We start from the raw sequence: 24316 nt of genomic DNA, 5'->3' as shown, positions 1-24316 counted from the left end.
ACCGGACCAAGCTGCGCTCAGCCAGCCTCTGCTGGAACGAGATATTACCAAGGTACAGTGTCTGGCAAGTTAAGAACCAGGTCTGTCCATACGCTTCATACTTAACATCATCATCTTGTATGTTACCATTTAAATGACTGTATTTTTGGTCACCTACAGTACCAGTCAAAGGCTTGAACACACCTTACCCTTTTCTGCTTTTTCCTGTTAATGTACCATTTCCTCTGTTTGTAATCAACAACAACAATTCATATGTGGTCAAAGTGCGGATTCTCCACTTTTATTAAAGGGTATTTTTGTACATATTGGCTTCACCATGTAGTAATTACAGTACTTGTTATACGTAGTCCCGTGTTTCAATGTTACAAATTAACATAACGTCAAATTAAATTGTCATGTTTTGTATTTGGTTGCATATTTTTTGCATTCCATGACTTCCTGAAGTCTGTGACCTATCAATATCACTAGGGTCTAGATATCTTATTTTTAGGTTGAATTTGAACGCATCTCTATGGGAACTGGGGGGTGGGACTAGATTCAGCTGTAAATTAAAGCAATGCACTACGGAACACATTTGTTTGTCATCAAGGGTCCAAGGTATCAGATGAGGAAGTTCTCAGCACCTGTGGTTCATTCAAGTCATTGATTGGCTAAAGTATACACACACCTTGTTCTCAAAGCCTTTATTGACAGCTGATTGGAAGGAAACCCCAACACACTGCGGCCCCCCTGGGTATTCAGTTTGACACCCCTACTGTAGGTACTACAAAGGACATTTCTCTTGACTAATTTTCCTGTTGAACTCAATGGAACAATTATTCAGGAGAAACAACCCTTGAATTATCTACTGTATATCTAGTAGCAGCACGGTCATTAGAGGCTGGCAAGAGATCCATTCAAATGCAAATAAGTTACTGTATCGCTTGTAGGACCTGAAAATAAGATATCCAGACTCTGATGAAGTTGATCGGTCACAGACATCAGGAAGTCATGGCATGCAACAAATATGCAACCAAATACAAAACATGACTATTTAATTTGACATTATGTTAATTTGTCTCAAACATTGAAATGGGGGGCTATGTATAAAAAGTGCTGTCATTACTACACGGTGAAACAAAAAATGTAAAAAACATGGTTTAATAAAAGCTGAGAATCTGCACTTTGACCAGATGTAAATAGTTTGATTAGAGGAAATCTGAAAAAGGCAAGGTCTGTCCAAACTATCGACTGGTACTGTACATCTGAATAAACTGTAAACAGCATATGCTCTGCAATGACACAGGAGAAATTAAATGTATTTTTTAACAATCAGTCAATTACTGAAACAGTCAGCTGGAAGTGTAATGTAATAACACATTCATCCGTAATAATTTTATTCAAAGCTTCCTCAAACTTTACGCTCCATGCATTACCTTGTACTGTACATATCTACATTACACGACAGTTTGGACATAGCGCCTGCAGTAAATGTTCATGCCAAATGACTTTAGACGCAACAGTGAGCTTTATTTAAATAAGGCAGTTTCATGGGTTTGTTCTGCCAAAGTTTCACAGCAAAATTAATCAAACAAACTGCCAAACTGAAATGTTAACGCATTTTGATACAGTTTTTTTTTTTAAACAAAGATTTGTAAACCACAAAGTTAAAAACAACAAAATAATGGGTTTGGCAGTTAACAGAACTACTCTCCAGGGCTCAAGCCTTAAAGGAGTAACATGGTGCCTGGATGTGACACTTTCCCAGTTGTCTTTACATTTACAAGTATTTTATAACTTATTTTTCTAAGCCTAATTGTCAATTAGCTATGACGTGCCCCCTCTTTCCTGTAGGCCAGTGGTGCAAACTGTGGCTCACAAGTTATAGGGGAGGGATATGGGGAGTGGTTATCCTCGTGTGACGTACTACTAGGAGAACATTCTCAACCGTTTTAAAATTTAAATTTAAAACACTTGCTTCTCCAAAACTAAAAGACCAGACATATTTAATACTTTCATCGTGTTTCTTCAAAGCCCCTTGTGCAAATTGCATATAAAAACCTAGAAAGTGTGACCAACCGCTGTGTTACTCCTTTAAAATGCATTCTCTACTTCGTGAATTAATGCATTAAATCTGTTCTGTGTCTGTTGGTTACGTATTTCATTCGCAGCGCATACAGTAATGACTGACACGGTTTTCGATGCGAAAAGGTAGTGCTCCAAGCTGAGGTAGCTTTGGTCACATCTGGGAGTGAAATTTCACAGACCAGAGTATGACTGGTGCGGGCAGTTACAGCAATGCTCGTTAATCTGAGAAACACACAACAGATAAAAACAACAAGAACATGAACTAAAAGCTGCCCAAAGCTCTAAGAACTCCGCTCATGTCTGAGCGGGTAAGACTTCCTGCAACAGCTCCATCGTTGGCTGTCCTCCCAGGCTCCTCAGTCACCGAGATTGAGCGACTCAAACCAGCTCTGCGTCCTCAGGCTGACGGTGGCCCTCTCCGCCTGGGCTTTGATCCACTGCCCGCCCTCTGCTTTTCCGTTCAGAAGAGCTGCGCAGAGGGAAAGGAGCCGGAGTTACTGCCAGAGCTCGTCCCTGCCGTCCCTGACTGACGGGCGCTCCGATTTACGGCCCCGCGTTTCCGCCCCGAAGCGACAGGCCGCGTGGACGTGTGTCCGAGCGCTTTGAGTCCGTCCGCTCTGCTATTGGCCGGGAGCCCGGAGGGGGGGGGGGGCTTTCCCCTGAACACACTGTGTGCCAGACCCTTTTCACAGGACCCTCGCAGTCCTGCGGTTGCAAACTCTGCGTGGCCTTTCCGGAGAGACAGTGCGCGGCTTCCCAGCCCGCTGACTCCAGGGGCCTGACAGAGCAATTGACTCACCCCTGTGTACTGTACTAACCACCAGGCCTCTCCTACAGGCCTCCCTCACTGTTACAAGGAAACAAAACAAAACCAAACCAAACCAAAATGGTGAAGCTTACTTCACCTGCAGGCAGCACACAGGATGTCGGGAACACTGCACTGCACAGAAAACCATTCTAACTAAAAGTAAACTCAGATGCTAAGTAGGTTTATACTGCAGCTGCTGAAGCTGGGTCATAGCATTAGCAGTGAGCAGGCATCTCCTGCTTGCTGTTAAAGTGCATTTCTCCAGGCCTGGCTGACATGAGGAGATTCAGGGGAAAACTGTCATTTGGGCTCTTAAGATGCCAGTACCTCAGAACTGTCTTCCAGGCAACTCTCCCGTTTCCAGAGGGAGAAGGCAAAAACAAGTGGAACATAAACAGCTTTATAAGCTGAGCGTTACCAGTAGCTATAACACACAAGAACATGACTGTGGTTATCCTAAAATAGCAACTTCTGGGAAAGTGATGTCTCAGTCTACTGTATTCTACCATCACTGCTTATAATAGCAACATCTAAATGTGAATCTTCTCTTTTAAGAACTTGTGGCTATATCTGCATATACATTTAGTGACCTGTCTAATAATTGCCTTGGACGTCACTTACAATAGTGTCCCCTAACTTAAAAGTAAAGGTGAACATAAACAAATCAGGTGAATCAGTGCGGTGATGTGAGGATGTGAGGATGTGAGGAGCTCACCGGTGAGGGTGGTGTAGGTTTTGGTGGACTCCTGCTCCACCTGGTGTAGGCTGATCTCAGGGCTGACTTCCACTGAGGCTCCAGACAACAGCACAGCTGCCCGCATAGAGGCCGGGACCCTCACTGAGATGGACCCTGGCGAAGTGAACACTGCACCCATTACCCACTGAGGTTCGTAATACAGTCAGCCACTGCACATCCACCCTGTGTTTTACTGAGGTTCATAATACAGTCACTCACTGCACATCCACACTGTGTCTTTTACTGAGGTTCATAATACAGTCACTCACTGCACATGCACACTGATTTACTGAGGTTCATAATAGTCACTGCACATCCACACTGTGTTATACTGAGGTTCATAATAGTCACTGCACATCTACACAGTGTGTTTTACAGAGGTACAGCTTTTTTACTGGATGCAAACATGCCTGTGTAATTACATTACATTTATTGATTTACATTTGAGATAAATGTTGGAGATTTAACTGTAACCAGACTTGAGCAACAACTGTGTCGAGTGGCGGATTCAGACAGTCTTCGTGTGTCGGTCCAGCAGGAGAGACTACGGATCGTGCCGCAAATGAAAGCCATTTTTACCTTGCTTACTGCGCAGCTCTGCAGACCCTTCCCGTCCCACATAGGCGTCGATGTCCCCCTCCTGGGACCAAACCTCCAGGTGGCCGTTTGACCCGTCTGCGGAAAAGGCAGAAAATGGCAGCGAGCTGCTCGCAAGTCACGCGCCAAGTGCTGTGCCACACGTACGGCACGCCTACCGCGGAACCCCTCCTGCCCACAGTCACATTAACCAGTTTTAACCGTGTCCAGGGTTTATGACATTGGGAAGCAGAGCTTTTAAAACCGCAGGCGTCGGGGTGCGTTCGCCAGCTTTCCTGAAACACATTTTCCTGAGTGGGCCTGTTGTTCGTGTTGTGACTTTGGGTTCTGGCAGGATCGGGACCGGCCTCCCTACCCGTCACAGGCTGCCCCAGCTGGGCAGGAATTGGACAGAGAGCGGGCAGGGCAGAGGAGATCTCCCACCAACCCACCCCTCCCCCCACACAATACCCTCTTTCACAGGAGAGAAATACTTTCACACACTCCGCTGCAGCTCTCAGCTTTCCCGTACAGCTGTGCAGTCTCCCAAATCCTTCAACCCTGCCCGAGTACAAGCGCTCTTTCTGCGTTTAGGTTTTCCATGGCAACACGCTGCCTTTTTTTTGTTGTCATTAATGAAAGGCGAGAAGGTTGCTTCCGTGATATTGTCGTCCGGAGCGTCCGATGTTTACTCGGTTTCAACCTTTTCGACCGCTCCGCAACGTGTTCCTCCAAGCCTGCACATTCAAAGCTATAATTTTGGTTTCAGCATAATCACTGCTTGTCGAAAAATAGCTTAATATAAATGGATACAGTATGTTTGAAACCAGAGCTAGAGAGGAGAACGAAGCAAAACAGTCGAAAGCTTAGTGGAAAAAGATTGGTCCTTTAAAAAGGACTAAAAAACTATTTACCATATTTCCTATTTCACACATAAAAAAAAAGAACAATCTTATATATGTAAATGGTCCACATACCGACAATTACATCCCCCAGTTTACTCCGTACCGTGGCATCTCCTGTGGAAAACAGTGAAACATGTGCATCAATACATTAAAAAGGCCAAGCTTCAACTGGAGCATAGCATAGTCACGTAGTCACTATTGCATAAAGAGTCGAGCTGACTAAAAAAAATATTTTCCTTCAATTGCAGTACTGACACCGGTATGAAGTACAGTGCCAATTCAAGCGGAATGTGAATGACTTTTGACCGTAACTGCGAGCAGTCATATACTCCTACCTGTAACATAGCTTATATAATCCTGCAACAGTTACATCAATATTATCCATAGCATCGAATTCCCCCAAAAAAGTTCCAGTCAGTGACCAAGGGAGAGGGAGAGCATTAAAATACCAGAATACACTAGGGCAGTGCAGTTTTTAATTAACGCTAGAGTCCTGCTGTGCGCTTTCAAATTGAAACAATTTTAAGAAGGAAGCACTTTTACAGTGAGGTTTTTTTTGTTGTTATTTTTTGCCAGAAGAGGTGAGGTGTGGGCCACCAATATAGACAGGATTGCACAGATGTGTAGAGGGGAGAGAGGGCTTTTCTCTCTGTTTCCAAACACAAAGACTGTCTCACAGGAAGCCCAGGGCTGTGGGGGGCTGTTGTGGCTAGGTCTCAAAAGCAAGGGTGAAATAAATGGGGGAGGGGAAACTATCTCTGGGAAGCGGTGTGGCCTGCACTGCATTTCATGTGTACATCCATGTATATTTCTTGCCGTTTCTTTTCTGTTGTTGCTCCAAAGGGATGCAGCACTCTGGGTTTGGTGAACAGACATGACTAATTGTTTCCATCCCCCTTTGTAGACATGGTGTACAGCGTGGGGCAATTACTTCAGACTGTTCTCCCACTTCAGGCTTTTCCCTCTTTCTAGACGCATTGTAAATTGTAAATAAATTACCACATTGCACTGTCATTACACTCGTCATTCAAACCACATATACCACATTTCTCTGGCGTCGGTAAAAACCAGACCGGACATAAGACACCAGAGCCAAATGACAGGCATAGCCCAGACGTAGAGCCTCCATCCTTTTGGACAACTAGGGAATGCCATTTGGAGAGGTGCTATTTACGGTCACAATCCAGAGGAAGCGATCTCGTCCGTACTTACCATGCACGTTTCCCAGTTGGATTTTCCCTGAGGCAGAGGACACAGAGGTAGACTCTGCATAAATGGCTTTGACCTTCAGTGGCCCATGCTCCGTCGATACATTCATGCTGGTTCCCTGGAGCTTTTTGATATTGACCATCTGGAAGTATAAGCAATGATGTAACTGTGTGTTTTTGTTCGCTTGTTTTGTGGTTTTTTTTTTTACTTTTTCACAAAGTTTAAGTGATTATAATTTTTCAAAGTTAAAATTTTCAGTACAAAGTAAAAAGTGAATTAGTCTGAAGGAACAATTCCAGAGGACTGTGGATGCTGAAATGGCATGTGAATAATTAAAAAGGAAGACTTTACACTGTTTCCAGATGTGCTCATGTCCACGTTGCCATGTATGGTGCCGAGGCATATGATGTTTCCTCCGACAGACTGCACAAGCACCTTGTGACTCTAGAAAACACAGACAACTGTAAGCACAAGGGATGCCACAGCAATGACAGGAGTGACCACCAGGGAGTACAGCATTACATTTTGCAAATGACTTTTTTTTTTTGTATGCATTCTTTTTAACGATTACCAGAATCCTCCAGAAGTCCTCTGTTGACATCTCAACCTAGTTATCAGAATTTGGGAATGTATACGATATTGGGTGTGAAATATGAACAATATGACTATTCATCCATACAGCATCTTTCAAAAAGCTTTTAGATCCCTTGGTCTACAGCTGTGGACTGCCCTCATCAATTCAAACCAGTAATTTTAATTTGGGCTCCAGTCTGGAGACTGAGGTGGCCCATTGCACAGTGATTTCGCGGTCAGTTTCAATCAATTTCCTGGTTGATTTTGAGGTATGCTTTGGATCGTCGTCTCATGGAAGATCCATGTGTAGCCAAGTTCCAGCTTCCTGGGGTTACGTCAGGGGCCAAATTATGTTAGTCTGTACTGTACTGGAGATCATGATTCCACATTAACAAGCCCTTAGATGCAAAACAAGCCCGTGACGTCAAAGATCCACACATTCGACAATTGGCATGACAATCTTTTCAACATAAGCATCCTTCTTCCAATGTGAAACCCACCACTGGTGTATGCATAGCTACCAAAAAGCCATTTTTGGTATAGCAATTTTGGTCTCATCTGACCATAACACCTGGTTCCAATCAAACTTCCATTACTGAAGTACTTTGAGTGGAAATATATGGGTATATACAGAGGGGTGAGAAATTACAGGATAAACCAACATAAAGTGACTGGGTAAGGTGTTGGGTCACCACCAGGCTCCAGATCAGCTTCACGGCACCTTGGCGTAGATTCTGCAAGTCTCTGGAACTCTACTGGAGGGATGTAACGCCATTCTTCCAAAAGATATTCCCTCATTTGGTGTTCTGATGGTGGTGGAGAGCGCTGTCCAACGCATTGGGTCCCATTGGTGTTCAATTGGGTCGTGACAGCGAAGCCCATATCATACAAGTCGCATCATTCAGTGACCACTCATGCCCTGGGAATGGGGTCATCCTGGAAGAGACCACTCCCATGAGATAGAAATGGTTAGGATAAAGGTCATCACTCTGCATAACTTGTGGGGCAGTCTGTAGCGTAGTGGTTAAGGTAAATGACTGGGACACGCAAGGTCGTGGCTCTAATCCCGGTGTAGCCACAATAAAATCCGCACAGCCGTTGGGCCCTTGAGCAAGGCCCTTAACCCTGCATTGCTCCAGGGGAGGATTGCCTCCTGCTTAGTCTAATCAACTTTACGTCGCTCTGGATAAGAGCGTCTGCCAAATGCCAATAATGTAACTTTGTATTGATTTGCAGTGACCCTTCCCTCTAAGGAGACAAGTGGACCCTGCCATGCCAGGAAAATGCCCCCCACTGCATAACAGACCCTTTCACTGTAGGGGTCAAGATTTCAGGCCTGTACCATTCTCTTGGTGTATGCCACACACCCACTTGTCGAGAATATAATGAAGGGTTACTGATCTGACCATATCACTTCTTTCCACATCTCTGTAGGCCAGTGCAAATGATTTTGCAGCACTGAACTCTCAAAGGTAATGAGGGGTTTACGCACTTACGGACTGCTCTTGCTGACACAGTCTGATCACATCCTGCACTGACATTCTCAGTCACCTGGGGAAGAGTTGCTTTTTGTTTTTCCTGACATTTCACACTAATCCACAAGCATCAAAGTCATCGAATTTCTGACCCTATTTAGCTACCGATTACTGGCTGATCCTATTGTCTTTCCCATAGATCTAAATACAGATGTCATTTTAGTCACTAGCCAGTTGAGCAGTCTTTGCGATGAAGCTCTTGTTGTATGTGCCCCAGTAATGAAGCCTCTTTCAAAGTCGCTTGTATCTGTTCTTCTTGCCATCTTGATCCAAGATTGAGGTTAACTGGTCAGCATTTTTATACATGCTAGGATGTTAATTGCTTAATTGTATCATGCAGTACGCCTGTATGGAAGCGTCTGCATTCGTTTTGCTTCTCCCCTCATTTATTCAGGTTTTTCCTTTAATTTGTCACCCGTCTGTATGTACAGTGAGGTCCGTAAATATTTGGACACTGGTACAATTGACATTCTTTTTGCTCGGTACTCCAGCACATTGTATTTGAAATGAAACAATGAATATGAACTTAAAAATGCAGACTGTCACCTTTAATTTGAGAATATTTACATTCATATCAGGTGATCCATGTAGGAATTACATCCCTCCCCCATTTTAGGGGACCAAAAGTAATCGAACAGTTGGCTTCCCAGCTGTCACTGATTAGACAGGTGTATTCAATCTCTTCCTTAGTGTGTGTATAAAAAAGCTTTCAGTGTCTTGACTTGATTCTAGGCTTTTGATTGCCGTTGGAAGCTGTTATGTGTCCTCATTGGACAGCGCTTCATCCGACAGCAAAGCAATAATTCCAAACGTACACCAGTGCTCTCTTTCTTCTTCATGATGTTCCACACAGTTTGTTTCAGTAAGCCTATTGTTTGGCCTATTTCTCGGACTGTTTACTTATTATATGTCAGCCTTATAATGGCTTCATTGACTTTAATTTGCACAACTCTGGTCCTCATGTCAATGCCAGAGATTGCCTAGAATCAAAACTAGATACTGAAAGCTCTTACCTACCTAACATACCTGCACTAAGGAAGCAATTGAATACACCCAACTAATCAGAAACATCCGAGAAGCCAACTGTCCAATTTTGTTTGGTATGTATAAAAAGGTAATGTAATTCCTGCACAGATCACCCGACATAGGTATAAATACACTCAAATTAAAGTTGACAGTCTACACTTTAACCTCATACACATTGTTTAATTTCAAATCCGACGTGTTGGAGTACAGCAAAATGAACAGAAATTGTACCACTGTCCAAATACTTACGGACCTGTCGACATATGTGTACATCCCGCTGTGATAGGCATGCTTGTTTCTAATTATGTTAAGGGAAACTGACCAATCGCCTCCCTTTACAAGGCTACAATCTGCTAGTGCTTACCCCCCCCCCCCTTCAATTTCCCTAAAACCATGTCAGGACTTCAAAGCAGCACACAGTGAAAAAGGGACTCGTAGACTGTTTTAATTGATAATAAAATGGAACCATGCAAGATAGCCTGGAGTCTCTGGAATAAAGTGCATACCCATATTAATTTCATTCGTAACAATGGCAACTGTTGCCCACTTTGGAAAAAGCTACTGCAGCCTAGCGAACCTCAGTACCGTGTAACTTAACCACGAGTGCCATCTAGTGGAGATATATTTTAAAAAAACTTTTCTTGGGCAAAACATGCATTACAGTGTCACACACTGCACTCAACGTCGCCTCTCTTGTGAAGTTACAATAACACTTTGAGCTGAGACACAAAGAGCAAAGGGTGTTATAGGGATAAAAGGAACACAAACATGCCTTACCTTCACTGACTGCAGGACACAGTGTCCAGTCTCGGTGAGCACTCTGCAGGTGTCACACTCCATCTTTTGGATCTTCACGTTCCCCTCCCCCAATGTTGTAATGTGCAAATCTGTACAAATCACAAAAGGAGAATGGCACCATTTTTACCCAGACATTGCATTGGAAAAATATTGGACCACTGGCAGCAAAAGATCTCCAAAACATCAATGGCCCAACTCCATATGTAGTAGGTATGAGGTGTTTTTCCTTGTATGAATTCCTCTTGTTGATGGTGTGTGTGGCCAAAACATTCCATTTTGGTCTGATCTGACCATAGCTCTGTCTTCTAGTCATAATTCCAACGAGGTTTGACAAAGGGCTGTCTTTATGCCACCCTTCCAAACAGTTTGTTTGATATGGAGGGGCTAATTTATTGTACTTTTTGAGACGAGGTGACCCCAAGATGCAACCAATCTCTGCAATTCGTAAACTGTGATCTCTGGGTTCATCTTGCTCACCATCCACAGGGACAATGTGCACTTGCATCCTCTTCCTGACAAGTTTGTAACCATTCTATATGTTTTACTTTTTTTATTATCATTATTATAGTGCTAAGTGGTATGTTTAACCGTTTACACGTTTTTTGAACCCATTACCAGACTTATGATGGCTAATTAACTTCTGAATTGACAGTTATTTTGCTTTTCCCACGCTGATGGATGAAAAGGGATTTTGCATGCTCAGTACCTCATTTTTATACTCTAGTGAAACAAGAATGACACAACATAGTTCCTTTAGATCAAGATTTAGTAAATTAATTCAAATTCTATTGCCAATTTCAGTTTGATTTTATTAACAATAATTATTAGGGGTTAATTGTTAATTGTTACTTAATAAAAAAAAACACTGAAACATGAGAGTAAATGAATTTAAATAAAAGTATCTAGTTTTCCCCTATGTTTGAACATAACAAATACATTACTATCTGTGCTGTTTATTATATGCAGCCTTTTTGTGCCAGCAATTCTGGAGCCCACTGTAGGTGTATTTTAAGCTTTTTGAATCCATAACTGTGATCTGTATGATTTAAAATAGGTCTAATAGTATGTCATCATTAACTTATTTTCAATAAAAATGACTAATGACCCATAAAGCAAGGTCATTTTTGGTTATTATTGTCAAGAAAGTAAAACTTTTTCACCTCTTCTATACATCTGTAGGATTTTGACTTTGACCTTGCCCGTTTTAAAACCCATTTTTCCTTTCTCATGTCAGTTTGGAGTGTCACATTGCATGCAATGTATCCAAGCAAGTCTTATCACTACAACCAGATTATATATATACTTATATATAGACTTAAGAATATGTGCTCCAACATCCATTAACCTCCATCCATCAGCGAGAGCAGGAGAACCTGCGCTACCAGCTGGGAAATAAACTGTGCATTGTATCACAGAAGTACACTTCATGAAGAGCTGCTGCAGACATACTGAAGGCATCCCAATTGAACAGAGATACTTGAGATACTTTTAATCAGTGCAGGTATCCAGCTCCGTAATCTTGCTTCGTGATACAGGCCCCTAGTCAAGTTTGTAAAATACAGTACCTGACATCTTATTTAACTCACCTTGGATGAGGACCATTTGACAATATAATGTCTGTAAGCTACTGGTCGATTTGACTACTTTCTCGGAATATCCGATTCGAATGGAATACGTTATTTCAATAGTATCGGTGATGATCTGGACCCACCGCACACACTGTGCAGAATCAAATTATTTATAAACGTGATCTAATCAGATCAATGTCATCTCGCTATGTATAACGTTACTAGTAGGCTACGTGAATACAGACCTGGATGCCTTTCTGTTCAATTACCGCTAATAACATGTGATGGCCATGTGGTGGAAACTTACCACTTTTAATTGGAGCTGTCAGTTCAACAGACACATTACTATTGACCTTTTCGGACAATATGGTCAGTTCCTTGTTTTGGTCGTTATATTGCACGTGGAAGTTGTCAAGCTTCAGTCCTTGGTCTGCGCTGGTGCCGTTCACTGTGATAAACGCCCTATTTGCTCCGGGGAAGGCGTGGGGATCCAGCGGCTGCACTAATATATTGCAGCGCAGCTGAACTCGAACAGTGCTGAAAGGGTGAACAACCAGAGTCCATTGCTTCAGAGGCTTATTCAGCTCAGTCGCGGAATGAAAACGCGGAGAAGTCGAGATTGCCCTGAACGTGTGCGAGAACAATGCATCAGAGGAACCATTTTTACAGGCTGAAAGTATTCGAGACAATTGCTTTGTCGCTAATACCAAGCACATGATGGCTGATGAGTAAATCCAAAACGAGTTGCCTAAAACATTGCTCGAAGTCTGACTCGCTGTAAACAAGCACTTCCTTGGTTTTGCTGGCTACATAACGCTTGGGTTTCTGGGAAATTGAGTTGGCAAGATCAGGGCAGTTACATTTAGACTGAAATTAAAAACTGATAAATATTGTATGATAATGTATTTTTATTGTTTATAAAATCAACGTTAGGACACGTTTATTTATAATACAATAAAGTGTTCTTTTTATAGCGTAAAATAAATACTTCGAAATCTTCTGACTACATTAACCATATTACTGGGGTTCGACAGCCGCACTGTGCAGGAGCACATTGTAGAACAAATAGGTTTAAAATACGGTATAGGCTACGTGTGACAACGTGGTTAGAAAACTTTAGTTTTATTTCTTAGTTTTTAGCCTTTATGAATTCATTGAATATTGTCTGAATTCAGTTATAACTGTTAACTTAAATAAAACAACAGAAAAACCTGTAACTTGAGCCAATTAACATCAATGGAAAAAAAACATATGGAATGTAATCATTAACAAAAGACATTTGTTATATTATTATATCGTTATTATATTTTTGATGTGTATCTGAGATGGGAGGTCCCCTTATAAAACATAATGTTATTTTGTTCCAATTCTCTTTCTTGTCTGCTCTTCGAAAAACGGTTTAATTCTGGGTTGGCTTGGAAACCAGTCCCCCGCCACTAAACAAACGAAGTAGCTGGTGGCAGAGATTTCTCCAGCAAGAATTTGAGCGAGCGGAGGAGGAGGATTTACTAATTACGTTAGCTAAGCGATTTTGAAAGCCACAACTATTTTAAGATTGTCATGAACATTGCGTACTAAGCATGATTGAAAATTTGCATGTGGATTAACTTTAAGGTGCAGCTTCTTTGAGTGGTTTGTTCAGGTAAGAGAAGTAGATTCCTCGCTAGCCAGCTAAAAAGTTAGCTGGTTAGACTAGTCAATAATGTTAATGTTAAAGTTAGTATAACTAGGCTAAGCAAAAGTGAACGTTAACATTAGCCAAAAAATTAAGCTAACTATATGGAATGGAATATGGAATTGAATAATTAACAAAAGACAATATTGTTATATCATTATAACGTTATAATATCTGTTGATGTGTGTCTGATATGGGAGGTCCCCTTATAAAACATGATGTTATTTTGTTTCAATTCACTTGCTTGTCTGCTTCTAGAAAAAACTATTTCATTCTGGGTTGCCTTGGAAACCAGTCCCCACTAAACAAACGAAGTAGCTGGTGGCAGAGATTTCTCCCGCAAGAATTTTCTCGAGTGGCAGACTTAATAACTAAGTTAGATACGCGATTTTGAAAGTCACAACTATTTTAAGATAGTCGTGAAGATTGCGTATTAAACATGATTGAAACGTTGCAGGTGGATTAACTTTAAGGTGCAGTTTTAATTGAGTGCTTGGTTCAGGTAAGAGAAGTAGATTCCCAGCTAGCAGCTACAAAGTTAGCTGGTTAGACTAGTCAAGTATGTTAATTAAGTCAGTAGGCCTATATCTAGGCGAGGCAAAAGTGAACTTTTAACATTAGCCAAATAATCTAAGTTAAATAATTATATTACCATATTATTATATAAGTAGGTTAACATATGATATATAGAGGAGAGGCAACGTGTTTCACTGTGAGTCATCCCTGCTGATATTTCATTTTGGTCATAGCTGGATTTTACACCAGGGATAGCTACTGCGAGTTCATTTCAGGAAAGATGTCTCTTTAAAATTTAAGTTTAGCCACCTGAGCAATTCTAACGTATGTTAGCTAGCTGACGTTAGTCATTTCATGAAAAAGAAGTAACATACCTCTTACCAGTTCACATTAAAGCTGGCAAAATTATTTGAACTGTATCCTAAATATCTACAAAAAAAAAAAAGAATGCTGCTACAATGACTGCTCATTGCTGAATCTTTCAGGAGAAAACATGTCTCCAGTTCACAAAAACACTAAAATGTGGAAACTAAATGTGGAAACTGAAGCCTCCAGAAGATGGCAGTATTAAAGTCAAAATTTAGGAAAGCACATGAAATTAAAGTAAAAAAGAAAAAAGTAAACCGTGTGCTTAATTCTCATAGCGGATATTTTAGACCGTCATTGTTAATAATGCATGTATAATTGGGTACGCATGCCGTACGCTATATTGCCTCAAGGGGAGAATAGTCCATAATATATTGGAGCTATGGTATGACTATGTACCTGCAATATTTTGATCTGGAGATTCATTGTACTGCTAAATATAGGCTTGCATAAAATGTGTTTGTATAGCTGGGTTTGCCAACTTCTCATCTTAAGCATGATTAGATGTCCAACCATTTGCCTAACAAAAGTTATTTTGGTCTGTCAAGACATTGAAGGTTCCATGAAAGGCAAATTGATCAAAATCTTCACTGTACCAGTTCAATACATTTTTGCATTTGCCAAGCTGTGTCACAGTAGTAAACGTAAATGGGTTATCACGTTATGTGATTGTTTTACATATACATTATTTTATACACACACATAGACACACACATATTTAACGAATGTAGATTCATGTAGAAGCCATAGCCTTAAGTTATAATGACATATTTATTTTGTCAACCACTGGGGTATGTACATTTGATTTTCAGTACACTGTATACTAAAGGTATGATTATGTGCTTCATTTCTCCTGAAGACACATTTCTAGTTTGATACAGCTATTGCATATATGTTTACAGAACTGCTGAGACTACCGGACCTCACTGGTCACTGGTGTGTAAATCTGTCAGCCAGCGCAAGGAATAGTTTGGATTAATCGTCCTTGCATAATTTTGCATATGAAGAAAAAGCTCTTGCTTTCATTTTCAAGTATGGTTGGAATTGTGTTGTTTAAACAAAAAGGTAAACATCGAAAAGTGGTTGGTTAATGTTTACAGTGGGTTAATGTTTAGACTTGTGTTGTGGAGCAAGAAGAAGAGTTTGTATGAAGGAATGTAGCCAAGCCAGTGAATTATATTTGACTGCTGTTGGCCAATGACCAAGAGTCAATGGGCTTCAGGACTGGACTCCACAGCTGGGCTGTAGTTACTTATGGCAGGTGACTACCTCTCCCAGGAGAAATTGTTCTGCAATGAGCAATGTCACTGGCTGCCAGACTGGGCTCATGAGTTTTGTCTTTGGAGAACTGTTGGAATGCAGATGAATGGCAACATAACTGAAAAAGGTCACATCATTTTGTAACAGAGATTCTTGTAAGTCCCTGCTATGGTTTGTTTAAAGGATAAGGGTCTGTAAAAAACAAAAAAAACTAAGAAAACATACAAACAATATCTTCCCATTATCAATTCTCAGCTGGTAATTTTCCTGTTATTTGGGGTAGATATCCAGTATCCAGTACTTGTGTGAAGCGTTGCCTTTTCTTAGCTCCTCTTGAGTTTAGATAGATTGAAGTTTACTATGTATACATTCCATCTGCCTGCATGCATGTGTGTCTGAGTGTGTGAGTGTGTCTGTCCGTGCTGGTGTGTTTGTGCACACATGTAGGAATGTCAGTCTGACTGCGTCTGCCGGGACAGGGGGCTTGCACCATGAGTGACAGTGAGGAGAGCAGCAGGCACAGTGAAGATGAGGAGGGCAGCTCTGAGGAGGAGAGTGGTGAGGAAGAGCCCGTCTCGGCTCTGCCACCGCAGCCTGATCTGGAGGAGGAAGGCCCAGAAAACGTCTCTCCCAGCCCCGCCTTCCAGTGCTCAGATGAGGTACAGTCATTTCTGAATGCTGCTGATTTCCTGTCTGTTTCATGGCACTGTCTGTGTTCCCTGGTTAGGTTTGAAAATAATGTGTACAGTCTTGTACAGTGTCTCTGAGGTAAAACTAAATCAAGAACTTAAAAATTCAAAATCTTGAAAAACAAAATAATAGAAAACACATTTATTAGATTTTCATTTAAAAAATACATACATTTTAATACAACGGTTTCAGGTAGTAGAAAAGCTCCAATATACACAATCTGATCTTCAGTACAGTATTACACTGTACACCGATCATTTACCTCAGTTTGAGTCAAACAGAAGAGATGACAGTGGTTGAGTTCATAATAGGCCTATATCTTTCAAAGTTTTCTCCAGCAATTCAAAGCACAAAGATATAATCTTATATATTAATTACAGTGCTATTTAGCTTTCACAATAAATACTGTACATTTCCCTCTGTTCACTACATTCTCATAATTCTCAACCTGACCTAAAAGGAATATGGTGTAATAAAACTGTCTAAAGCCAGGAGGCAGTATCATACACACCGCACAACATTTCACAACATTTTCAGTTGAGCCAGGTTGTGTAAGGTAATGATCATAACGGCACAGTACATAAGCAAAGCTCCTTTGTTTTCTTAAGCTAAGTTTCTATGCATTCTATGCAAGTTCAGGTAACATTGGGCTGAAGTTGCAGAAGATCAGGTAACTTAAAAACTGAATCTTAATGCGATCAATCAAAGTAGCTTTATTCCTGTTGACTTTTGTATATCAGTTTTGTTACTGATCATCAGTGCAAGTACATTGTTCATGTTCTTGTGGATTCGGTTTGAAAACCTCTAATATTGATACTTGATGAAAGAAATGGTTTTTGTATTGGAAGCTGGTGAGAGTATCAGTGGAAACGTGCCTTTAGCACTTGCTCTCACTGTATAAATATTTCTTTACGTTCAGCAGGAAGCAGAGTGGTAGAAGGCCCTTAAAGGACCAGGTTGACCTCCTTTTTTTCAGGTCACCAGCAGAGTGTGAGTGCTTCACGGTGCATAGTTCTTTGGTCTGATCATCATTTTGACAGTCTTGAAAGGATTTCTGAAATTGGTGGGGTAGTATTCCTGCGTCATGTTGTGCCACGTGCCCCAGAAGATGCCATTGCGCACCCCTTTGTATTTCTCCTTGTAGTATTTGCCGTTGAGATTGGCTGACATGCAAGCGTCGAACCACCATCCGGAGCTGTAGTAGGCCCCGCAGTTGCCGGACGGATACATGTCATTGTCCTTGTCCGGGGTGGTGAAGAACTTCTGGTCGTGGTCGTAGTGCTTGTTGAAGTGCAAGGCGTCTCCGGCAGTGCCAGAATAGCCGCTGACCGTCAGGCGGTAGCGGAGGAACTCGTTGGAAACGTAGAAGCGGTCGTACTTGGCGTACTCCCGGACGCCCCGGAAGTCCTCCAGCTCGATGCGGAGGACCATGTCCTTGGCCTTGGTCAGCTGGTGAATCTGGTCGTTGCCTAGCCAGAACTCCCCCAGGAGGTTGCCGAAGCCCTTCTTGTACTCGGCCCAGGTGCGGTTGAAGCTGACGCTCCCGTTGATGCGCCTCTGCACCACGGTCCACCCCCCGCCGTAGGACTCCATGTCGCAGTACACTTTGAAGGTGCCGCTCCGGGGGTCGGGCGTCACTGAGTACACCCCGTTCTTTTTCTCCACCATCATGTTGTAGTCGGAGCAGTCTCTGGGCGCTATGAGGACTGGAAAATAAAAAATAAATTATAACACAGTACATTGTACAGTGTAGTCTGCAGAAGGCATTCATTTCTTTTAAAATATGAGAGGGTGCAAATCCAACTAACAAACTGCAGCCCGGAATAATATTTGCAAATGGAGATTTAGGTTGGCATGACATTTGGCATGGTTTGCGTGTTTTGGAGAGCAGGGGGAAGTCTTCCCAGGAAGGGAAGGACAATCTACAGAGGCAGTTTTTTTCCTGTCTGTAGATGCAGTTTGTGTACTATTAATCTACTTTAATGTAAAAATCACCCCCCCTCCATTTCCCCCAAGCAACCAGTCACGGACTCATAAACTAGATGACTTATGTTGATTGACAGCGGAAGAGATTAAAGTTCAAAAGGAAGTATGCCAAGTGATTAAAACACCCACAGGATGAGGTTATCAGGACAGCAAATGCTTATTCATTGTTTGCCTGTCATGACTTGCGAGAGACTTACGAAAATATCAACCACAATAAAGTCGGCAAGACAGTAGAAGACTGATAAAGCTTGACAATCAAGAAGTTTAAATATGTACAAAGAATAGAGTAATTTGGTCCATAATTAGAATGTCTTCAAATGCCTTTAAACATACAGTTGATTTCCATAGCAGGTCTGATACAGTACCATTCCAAAAACAATTGTTTGTCAATAATGAAAGCAAGTGTAAACTTATCCCTGATGCTCATTGGGTCTAGATCATAAGCATTGATTAGCAAGTATTGCGATGTCTGTTGAACCTGTTGTTTTTTTATTCCTAAGATCTAGTTGAATAGACCCAAATACTTCTATGCTTACGCTGCACTGTTTTTGTTGTAACCGTGTCTTGGTTCACATAAGCGTTTTTTGGCAAGCTTTGTTGGCGGACAATTGCACAAAATGGGTTGAACCTGGGATTTCAGCACGCTGAAAACATCTCACAGATGTTCCCTCGCTGTTCTTCGATAAGCACATCTGTTATTCAGATTCACATTTTAACATTTGTAAAGTTACTTTTAATTGATATCCACTTATTTTTCATTCTTTCATCATTTATGCTTATCCTTTCATTATACAGATCATGATATCAATGATTAAAATTAATACAGTGGATCATGGAATGTAGTATTTTTCTGATTTGTTATTTCTTCTTTTGCTTGACACCTTTTGTTAAAGTATATTTTTTCAATAAAGATTTTTTAGAAAACAATTTAATGTATTTTTCATATTTGATTAACTTTTAACTTTTTTAACTCTTTCATCAGAGGGACATTCGAGTAGAGCATGATTAGGAGATTTTTCAGGTTATCAAGCTTTTGTCAAGTTCAAAACAGTAACATAAAAAAGCTGACATGTCCTCCAACACCAGAGTGGAGCAGCACAAGATAGTTTTACATATAAATCTATATGAATGATCTATATAAAAATCTTAAAGACATATTGTGACTTTGGAGCAGAGTTGGGCTGCTAATGCCACTGGCGGAACATTGGCAGGGGCCTGTACTCACACTGAGGAGATGTCACAACCGGGCACGCACTGGAGCACTTGCTGTTGAGGTTGTTGATGACCGTGGTTATGTTGGCCACCTTGGTTTCCACGATGGAGTTGACGTTGTCCATGTTGATGAGGTTGAGCCCCTCCAGTCGCCCCTGCAGGGTGTTGATCTGGCTGCGGGCGTTCTTCAGGCTGCTGGACATGCGATTCATCTTCACCTGCATCTCCTGAATTTTGAGGCTCTGCTGGTCCTTGGAGTGGTCGCCGGGCTTCCCGCCCTCGTCGTTGTCCCCGCGGGCCGGCTGGTCGAGCGGCACCGTCTCCCCGCTGTCCTGCTGGATGTCCCGGTCCGCCTGCTTCCTGCACTCCTGGCACGAGCTCTTCAGCTTGTTCACCGTCTCCTTCAGGCTCTGGAGCTCCTTCATGGTCTTCTCCAGCATCTTGAACTGCTTGGGCAGCTGGATGGTGAGGGGAGGCAGGGTGACCTGGTACGGGCACTCCTCCCCATCCCCGCACTGCCCCGCCGACTTGAACCTGATCGGGCAGCCGGGGGCCGCGGCTTTCTCCCCCGCGGCTTTCTCCCCCGTGGCTTTCTCCCCCGCGGCTTTTTCGTCGCCCGTCTCCGTGGCGACCCGGGCCACTGACAGCAGCAGGGTCCAACACGCGCACATTAGCGCCAGCCTCATGGTGTCTCACAGCGCAGAGAGAGAGAGAGAGAGAGAGTACTGTAGGAGGGCAGCGCTGGTCTGCTTCTCCCTCTCACGAGCGTGTCATTAATATAAGGCAGAGAGGGCTGAGTGGCTGTGTGGGGATATTGTGGGTGGGGCTGCACTGGGTTGCATAATGCACAGGCGAAATGAGCCTGATATCAGCACTGCAGAGAGAAAAGGAAACAGTAGAGAGGTCTATCGGCTGACTCACAGAGTGTTTGACATAGCCAACTTTCCTTTGTAAATTATTCACAACGTAGGAATTGTTCTCCAGGGGTTTCACTTGTGGTTCGTTGTTTTTCATATTAATATTGTCAGTATGTACACATTACAACAGAGGGGCAAATAATTTGGACCTTTCACAGGAGTGCTATATTTGTTTTGAATCTATCTCAGTCTTACACAGATCCTAATGTTGCCCTCTGCCAGATGTGCTATAGTCACAGATATCATTTAGAAGTAATAAGTAATCTTAACATATCATCGCAGCATAACGTTGAGGTTTTCTTTGGTTGTTTTGACATTGAAAGCAGTTAATGAACTAAATTATTGCCACGTGTTAGTTAGATGTTCAGAATTTTCAATGACAACATTTTGTACTAGTGCAAGAGTCCTATTCTCACCACTTGAGGAATAGATTGTTTTAAATGTACCTCTGAATAATATATTGTTGCTTCCAGAAGTGTTTGTTAAGACTTTGTGTTGTAAGTTCATGCATTACTGCTACCTTTGGCGTGACAGTGGTGAGTTGGCATGATCGTTGCCTATGCCGTCATGCGTGTATGTATGTCACATACTCCGGATAAGAGACTGCCAGCCCTTGTACTCACACACAACGGAGTCCTCTCCTTCAAAGGTGAACTGCACAGCACCCGTGTAGTAGAGACAGGTGTGAGGTCATGGCTGTATTGAATAAAAAACCCTTTTTAAAAAGTAAAAAAACATTACTGTGTTTGAACTCCACTCTCATACAGCTCTGCAGTTTGGCTTCCATCTACTGCTGTTTTCCCCGCTGATGGGAATAAAGCCTTAGCACAATGGGTCCAGAGTTTAAGCGAACTGACGGCTTGTTATAGGTGTGAGTCTCAGGTTTGGCCAGGAGCCCTGTTGTTTCCAAAGAACGGCTTCCCTCAAAGCCCAGCTATATAAATGTACAAGATGCAAGCTATGTCATCTAGACATCAAGGTCAGCAATATATCATTAATAGGGTAAATAATTATTTTGTGCACCTAATATGCTTGCACACAGTTACTGAAAGCCACCACAGGTTCTCTCTTTTGTATGGCAACAGCACAGAAGGTCCCAAGTGGTTTAGTGACATATTAACGAACAGCAGCCATTTTATCATCGTTTATAATGATTAGTGTTTATGGCAGGTGGATAAGTAGCCATAAAAACTTCATGTATAAAACTCTGTGTTGTCCTGTCTATACCCCTAAAACATTCTTTTTTCCGGGTGAAGTTTCTGTGTTGCTAAGTTTTAATGTAATTTAAATTAGTATAGAGTTATCCTCTCTGCACTCTCCATAACAATGGTGCTAGTGCTTTATATTGATATACTGTGTATTATAGAGGTTTTCCTAGGTACAGTAATACAAGGTACAGTACCTATTTATTTTCCAGAGCTTGTTATAGCTAGAATTCATTCTATCTGTTCACCACTGTGGTGAACTCCCCTGTCCAAAATACTGGATTAAGTGTGATACAGCATTGCAGTGTAAGAGAATCAGTTTTTAAAATTCATTCTAATATGGGTGAACGCAACACACGGAGCTTTCTTGTTCTGTGTCAGTTCACTATAAGGAGAAGTCAGAACCCTCTGGTTATTAGTGATGAGGCGTGAAAGAAGATATTTATGAATCTGCAGGTGTTACTTGTATCTCTCACTTCCCCAAACTGTTGGAACTTACCATAAATGGGAAAGTTGTAAATTAAACTTATTTGTGTCCAAAAGAAATCGACTCCTGATCTTGAAGGAAGCTGCTGTCAAATTATAAGCTCTGTAACGATTTCAAACAAACACGCAAGGCTGGCTTCATGGAAATTGGCAGGGGTACAGCAATTCAGTTCTTCATGAACCACTCTGTTTTACATCCTCTGTGGCAGTACCCCAGCGTAATGCCTGGGTTGATCTGTCTTGTTTCCGTTCACAGTGCTGTCTAGTGTGTGAAGACACACCGTGTCTCAATACAGTGAGTGCTGTGAAGGAAACGTGGTGAAGGGCTATGTGCTCTCCTGTGCTGAGCTGAGGAAGTTGCTCCACATGTTCAGTCCCGGTGCATTGTGGGTCAGACCAAAGCTGACCCTGGCCAATAGACTGTCAAATCCCTCACCCGTCACAGATACGCTACTGTAATTCTTAACAGATTGCAGGCTACTACTGCAGTTTCCTTCTTGTCACTTACCTTCTAGCAATATAAAATGAGCAGTGTAAGTGTCTCTATTTTAATCAATACCTAAACCTAATCTACACTCAATGAACACTTTATTTGGTAGACATGTACACCAGCTTCTTAATACAAATACCTAATCAGCCAATCATGTGGCAATTAGCAACTAAAAGCATGCAGGCTGGGTCAAGAGGTTCAGCTGTTGTTCAGCTCAAACATCAGAATGGGTGGAAATGTGACTTTGACTGTGGAATGATTGTTGGTGCCAGGCGGGTTGGTTTGAGTATCTCAGAAAATGGCTGCAATCATTGGCTGCGTTACTAGTTTCGCATGGGGGAAAAAATGTTTCGCATATGCTGAAGGTTTTAGTGAATCGGGCCCCAAATGTGCCATGTAAAGCCTTCGGGTCTCTTCCTCCTGGCTGTGAAGTTCCCACCTTCAAGCGCGTGGCCCGTGTGGAGCCAGCCCTCCCCGGAGGCCGAGAGTGAAGTTCCAGCGCGACGGCTACAGGAAGCGACAGGCTCGAACGAGCAGAAGTGAAATGAGATAATCCAGGCCGAGCTCTGGCGTGTGCGATTAGTCCGGATATCTGTCTTGAATTTAGAAATGTTCCTGCGGAACCGCGCCTCGTAAGGGTTTACATCACCGACTTGTAAAGCGAGCGAGAGATCATGCTGAAGAAAATAGTTGAGGGTGAAATGTTTAGTCCCAGCCGTGTGCTGGCCGTGGCGAGCCTCTCTGGCTACGGGAGCGAGTTTCTGCAGAAAAACATTGAGTGCGTTTCTGCAGAAAAACACTTTCCACTCTCAAATGTGAGTCACAAAGCCCCACACACTGAGACACGCTTGTTTCTTTACTCTTTACTCTGATCCTCCTGTAGTGTCGCTGCTGTAGCCATGTCATATATCTGCATTAGTGAGATTAACGATTAACCCTGGTTGCGTATAGCCCTGGTTCCAGTCCCTTTTGATCATATGTTCCCCCGTGGGGCCTAACCGAAGGTCAAAGTACTCAGTTCTGGAAGCGTTTACTAGCAGAATATCTGCAGAAACGCAGTGTGGATTCTGTATTTGTTTGTTTTGCTCCTTTTGTAGCTGAAACAAACACAGATGTTCTCTCTTTTCTCGCGCAAGCGGCGATAAACCCAAAATGGCTCACGGGTCAGGTCGCCGGATAAACACAGCCAGCAAAGCGACGTTAGCGGGCTGAATTCCGTGTGCCGCAATAACGAGTGTGCAGCATCCGCCTCCCTGTGGCTGGACAAACATGGATGAGTTCCATCACACCGATCCACATTCAGGGAAGAATTAGCCCTGCCCATTAGCCTTATCCCCCGATGGCAGGGGAACAGCCAAGAAAGGGTAATATTGTTGCACACACAACATGTGTATGTTTCTAAATTGTTTTTTTCATTTGTATTTACTCCGTTGCTTTTATAGTTGCTTTCCGCTGGAAAAATCTGTCCTACCAAAGTTGCAGAGCTGAAGGCCAAGTTCACACTGCTCCATGACACCTTGAAGAGGTAATAAATATCTCACCATGTGATGGAACATTACAAACCAGGTCTGTGAGGGTCAGTGCTTGTCTGTGGGAGAGGTGGTGGTCTGTGAGGGTCAGTGCTTGTCTGTGGGAGAGGTGGTGGTCTGTGAGGGTCAGTGCTTGTCTGTGAGAGAGGTGGTGGTCTGTGAGGGTCAGTGCTTGTCTGTGAG

At 42.4% G+C, this 24316-nt stretch overlaps 3 protein-coding genes across 5 annotated transcripts in view; 1 reads left to right on the top strand and 2 right to left on the bottom strand.

Moving 5' to 3' along the window:
* Window positions 1-1342: 1342 nt before the first annotated feature.
* Window positions 1343-12601, bottom strand: fam185a (family with sequence similarity 185 member A). The gene is made up of 8 exons (XM_061251527.1): window positions 12109-12601; window positions 10213-10322; window positions 6653-6745; window positions 6305-6443; window positions 5165-5206; window positions 4191-4286; window positions 3591-3725; window positions 1343-2536 (listed from the first exon to the last, which is right to left on the bottom strand). The coding sequence occupies exons 1-8, from the start codon at window positions 12515-12517 to the stop codon at window positions 2424-2426; spliced, it is 1137 nt and encodes a 378-aa protein (XP_061107511.1). The 5' UTR covers window positions 12518-12601; the 3' UTR covers window positions 1343-2423.
* The window catches only part of ccdc146 (coiled-coil domain containing 146), a 38761-nt gene continuing 23892 nt past the window's right edge, over window positions 9448-24316 (top strand). Inside the window, exons 1-3 of one of the 3 annotated variants that reach the window (XM_061251490.1) lie at window positions 9448-9509; window positions 16098-16277; window positions 24047-24129. In XM_061251490.1, coding sequence (XP_061107474.1) covers window positions 16110-16277; window positions 24047-24129 — 251 coding nt within the window. In that variant the 5' untranslated portion in view covers window positions 9448-9509; window positions 16098-16109. Of the gene's footprint in view, window positions 9510-13245; window positions 13444-16097; window positions 16278-20376; window positions 20505-24046; window positions 24130-24316 lie in introns of those variants that run through there. The other 2 variants (XM_061251489.1, XM_061251491.1) reach the window with 2 other exon arrangements.
* On the bottom strand, window positions 16435-20277 carry fgl2a (fibrinogen-like 2a). The gene is made up of 2 exons (XM_061251517.1): window positions 19520-20277; window positions 16435-18014 (listed from the first exon to the last, which is right to left on the bottom strand). Exons 1-2 carry the CDS (start codon window positions 20190-20192, stop codon window positions 17308-17310), a joined length of 1380 nt encoding a protein of 459 aa, XP_061107501.1. The 5' UTR covers window positions 20193-20277; the 3' UTR covers window positions 16435-17307.

Source organism: Conger conger, chromosome 8 (genome assembly GCF_963514075.1).
Source record: "Conger conger chromosome 8, fConCon1.1, whole genome shotgun sequence".
NCBI classification, from domain to species: Eukaryota; Metazoa; Chordata; class Actinopteri; order Anguilliformes; family Congridae; genus Conger; species Conger conger.
Note: the sequence above shows the minus strand (reverse complement) of the source record. Positions and strands in the feature narration are given on the sequence as shown.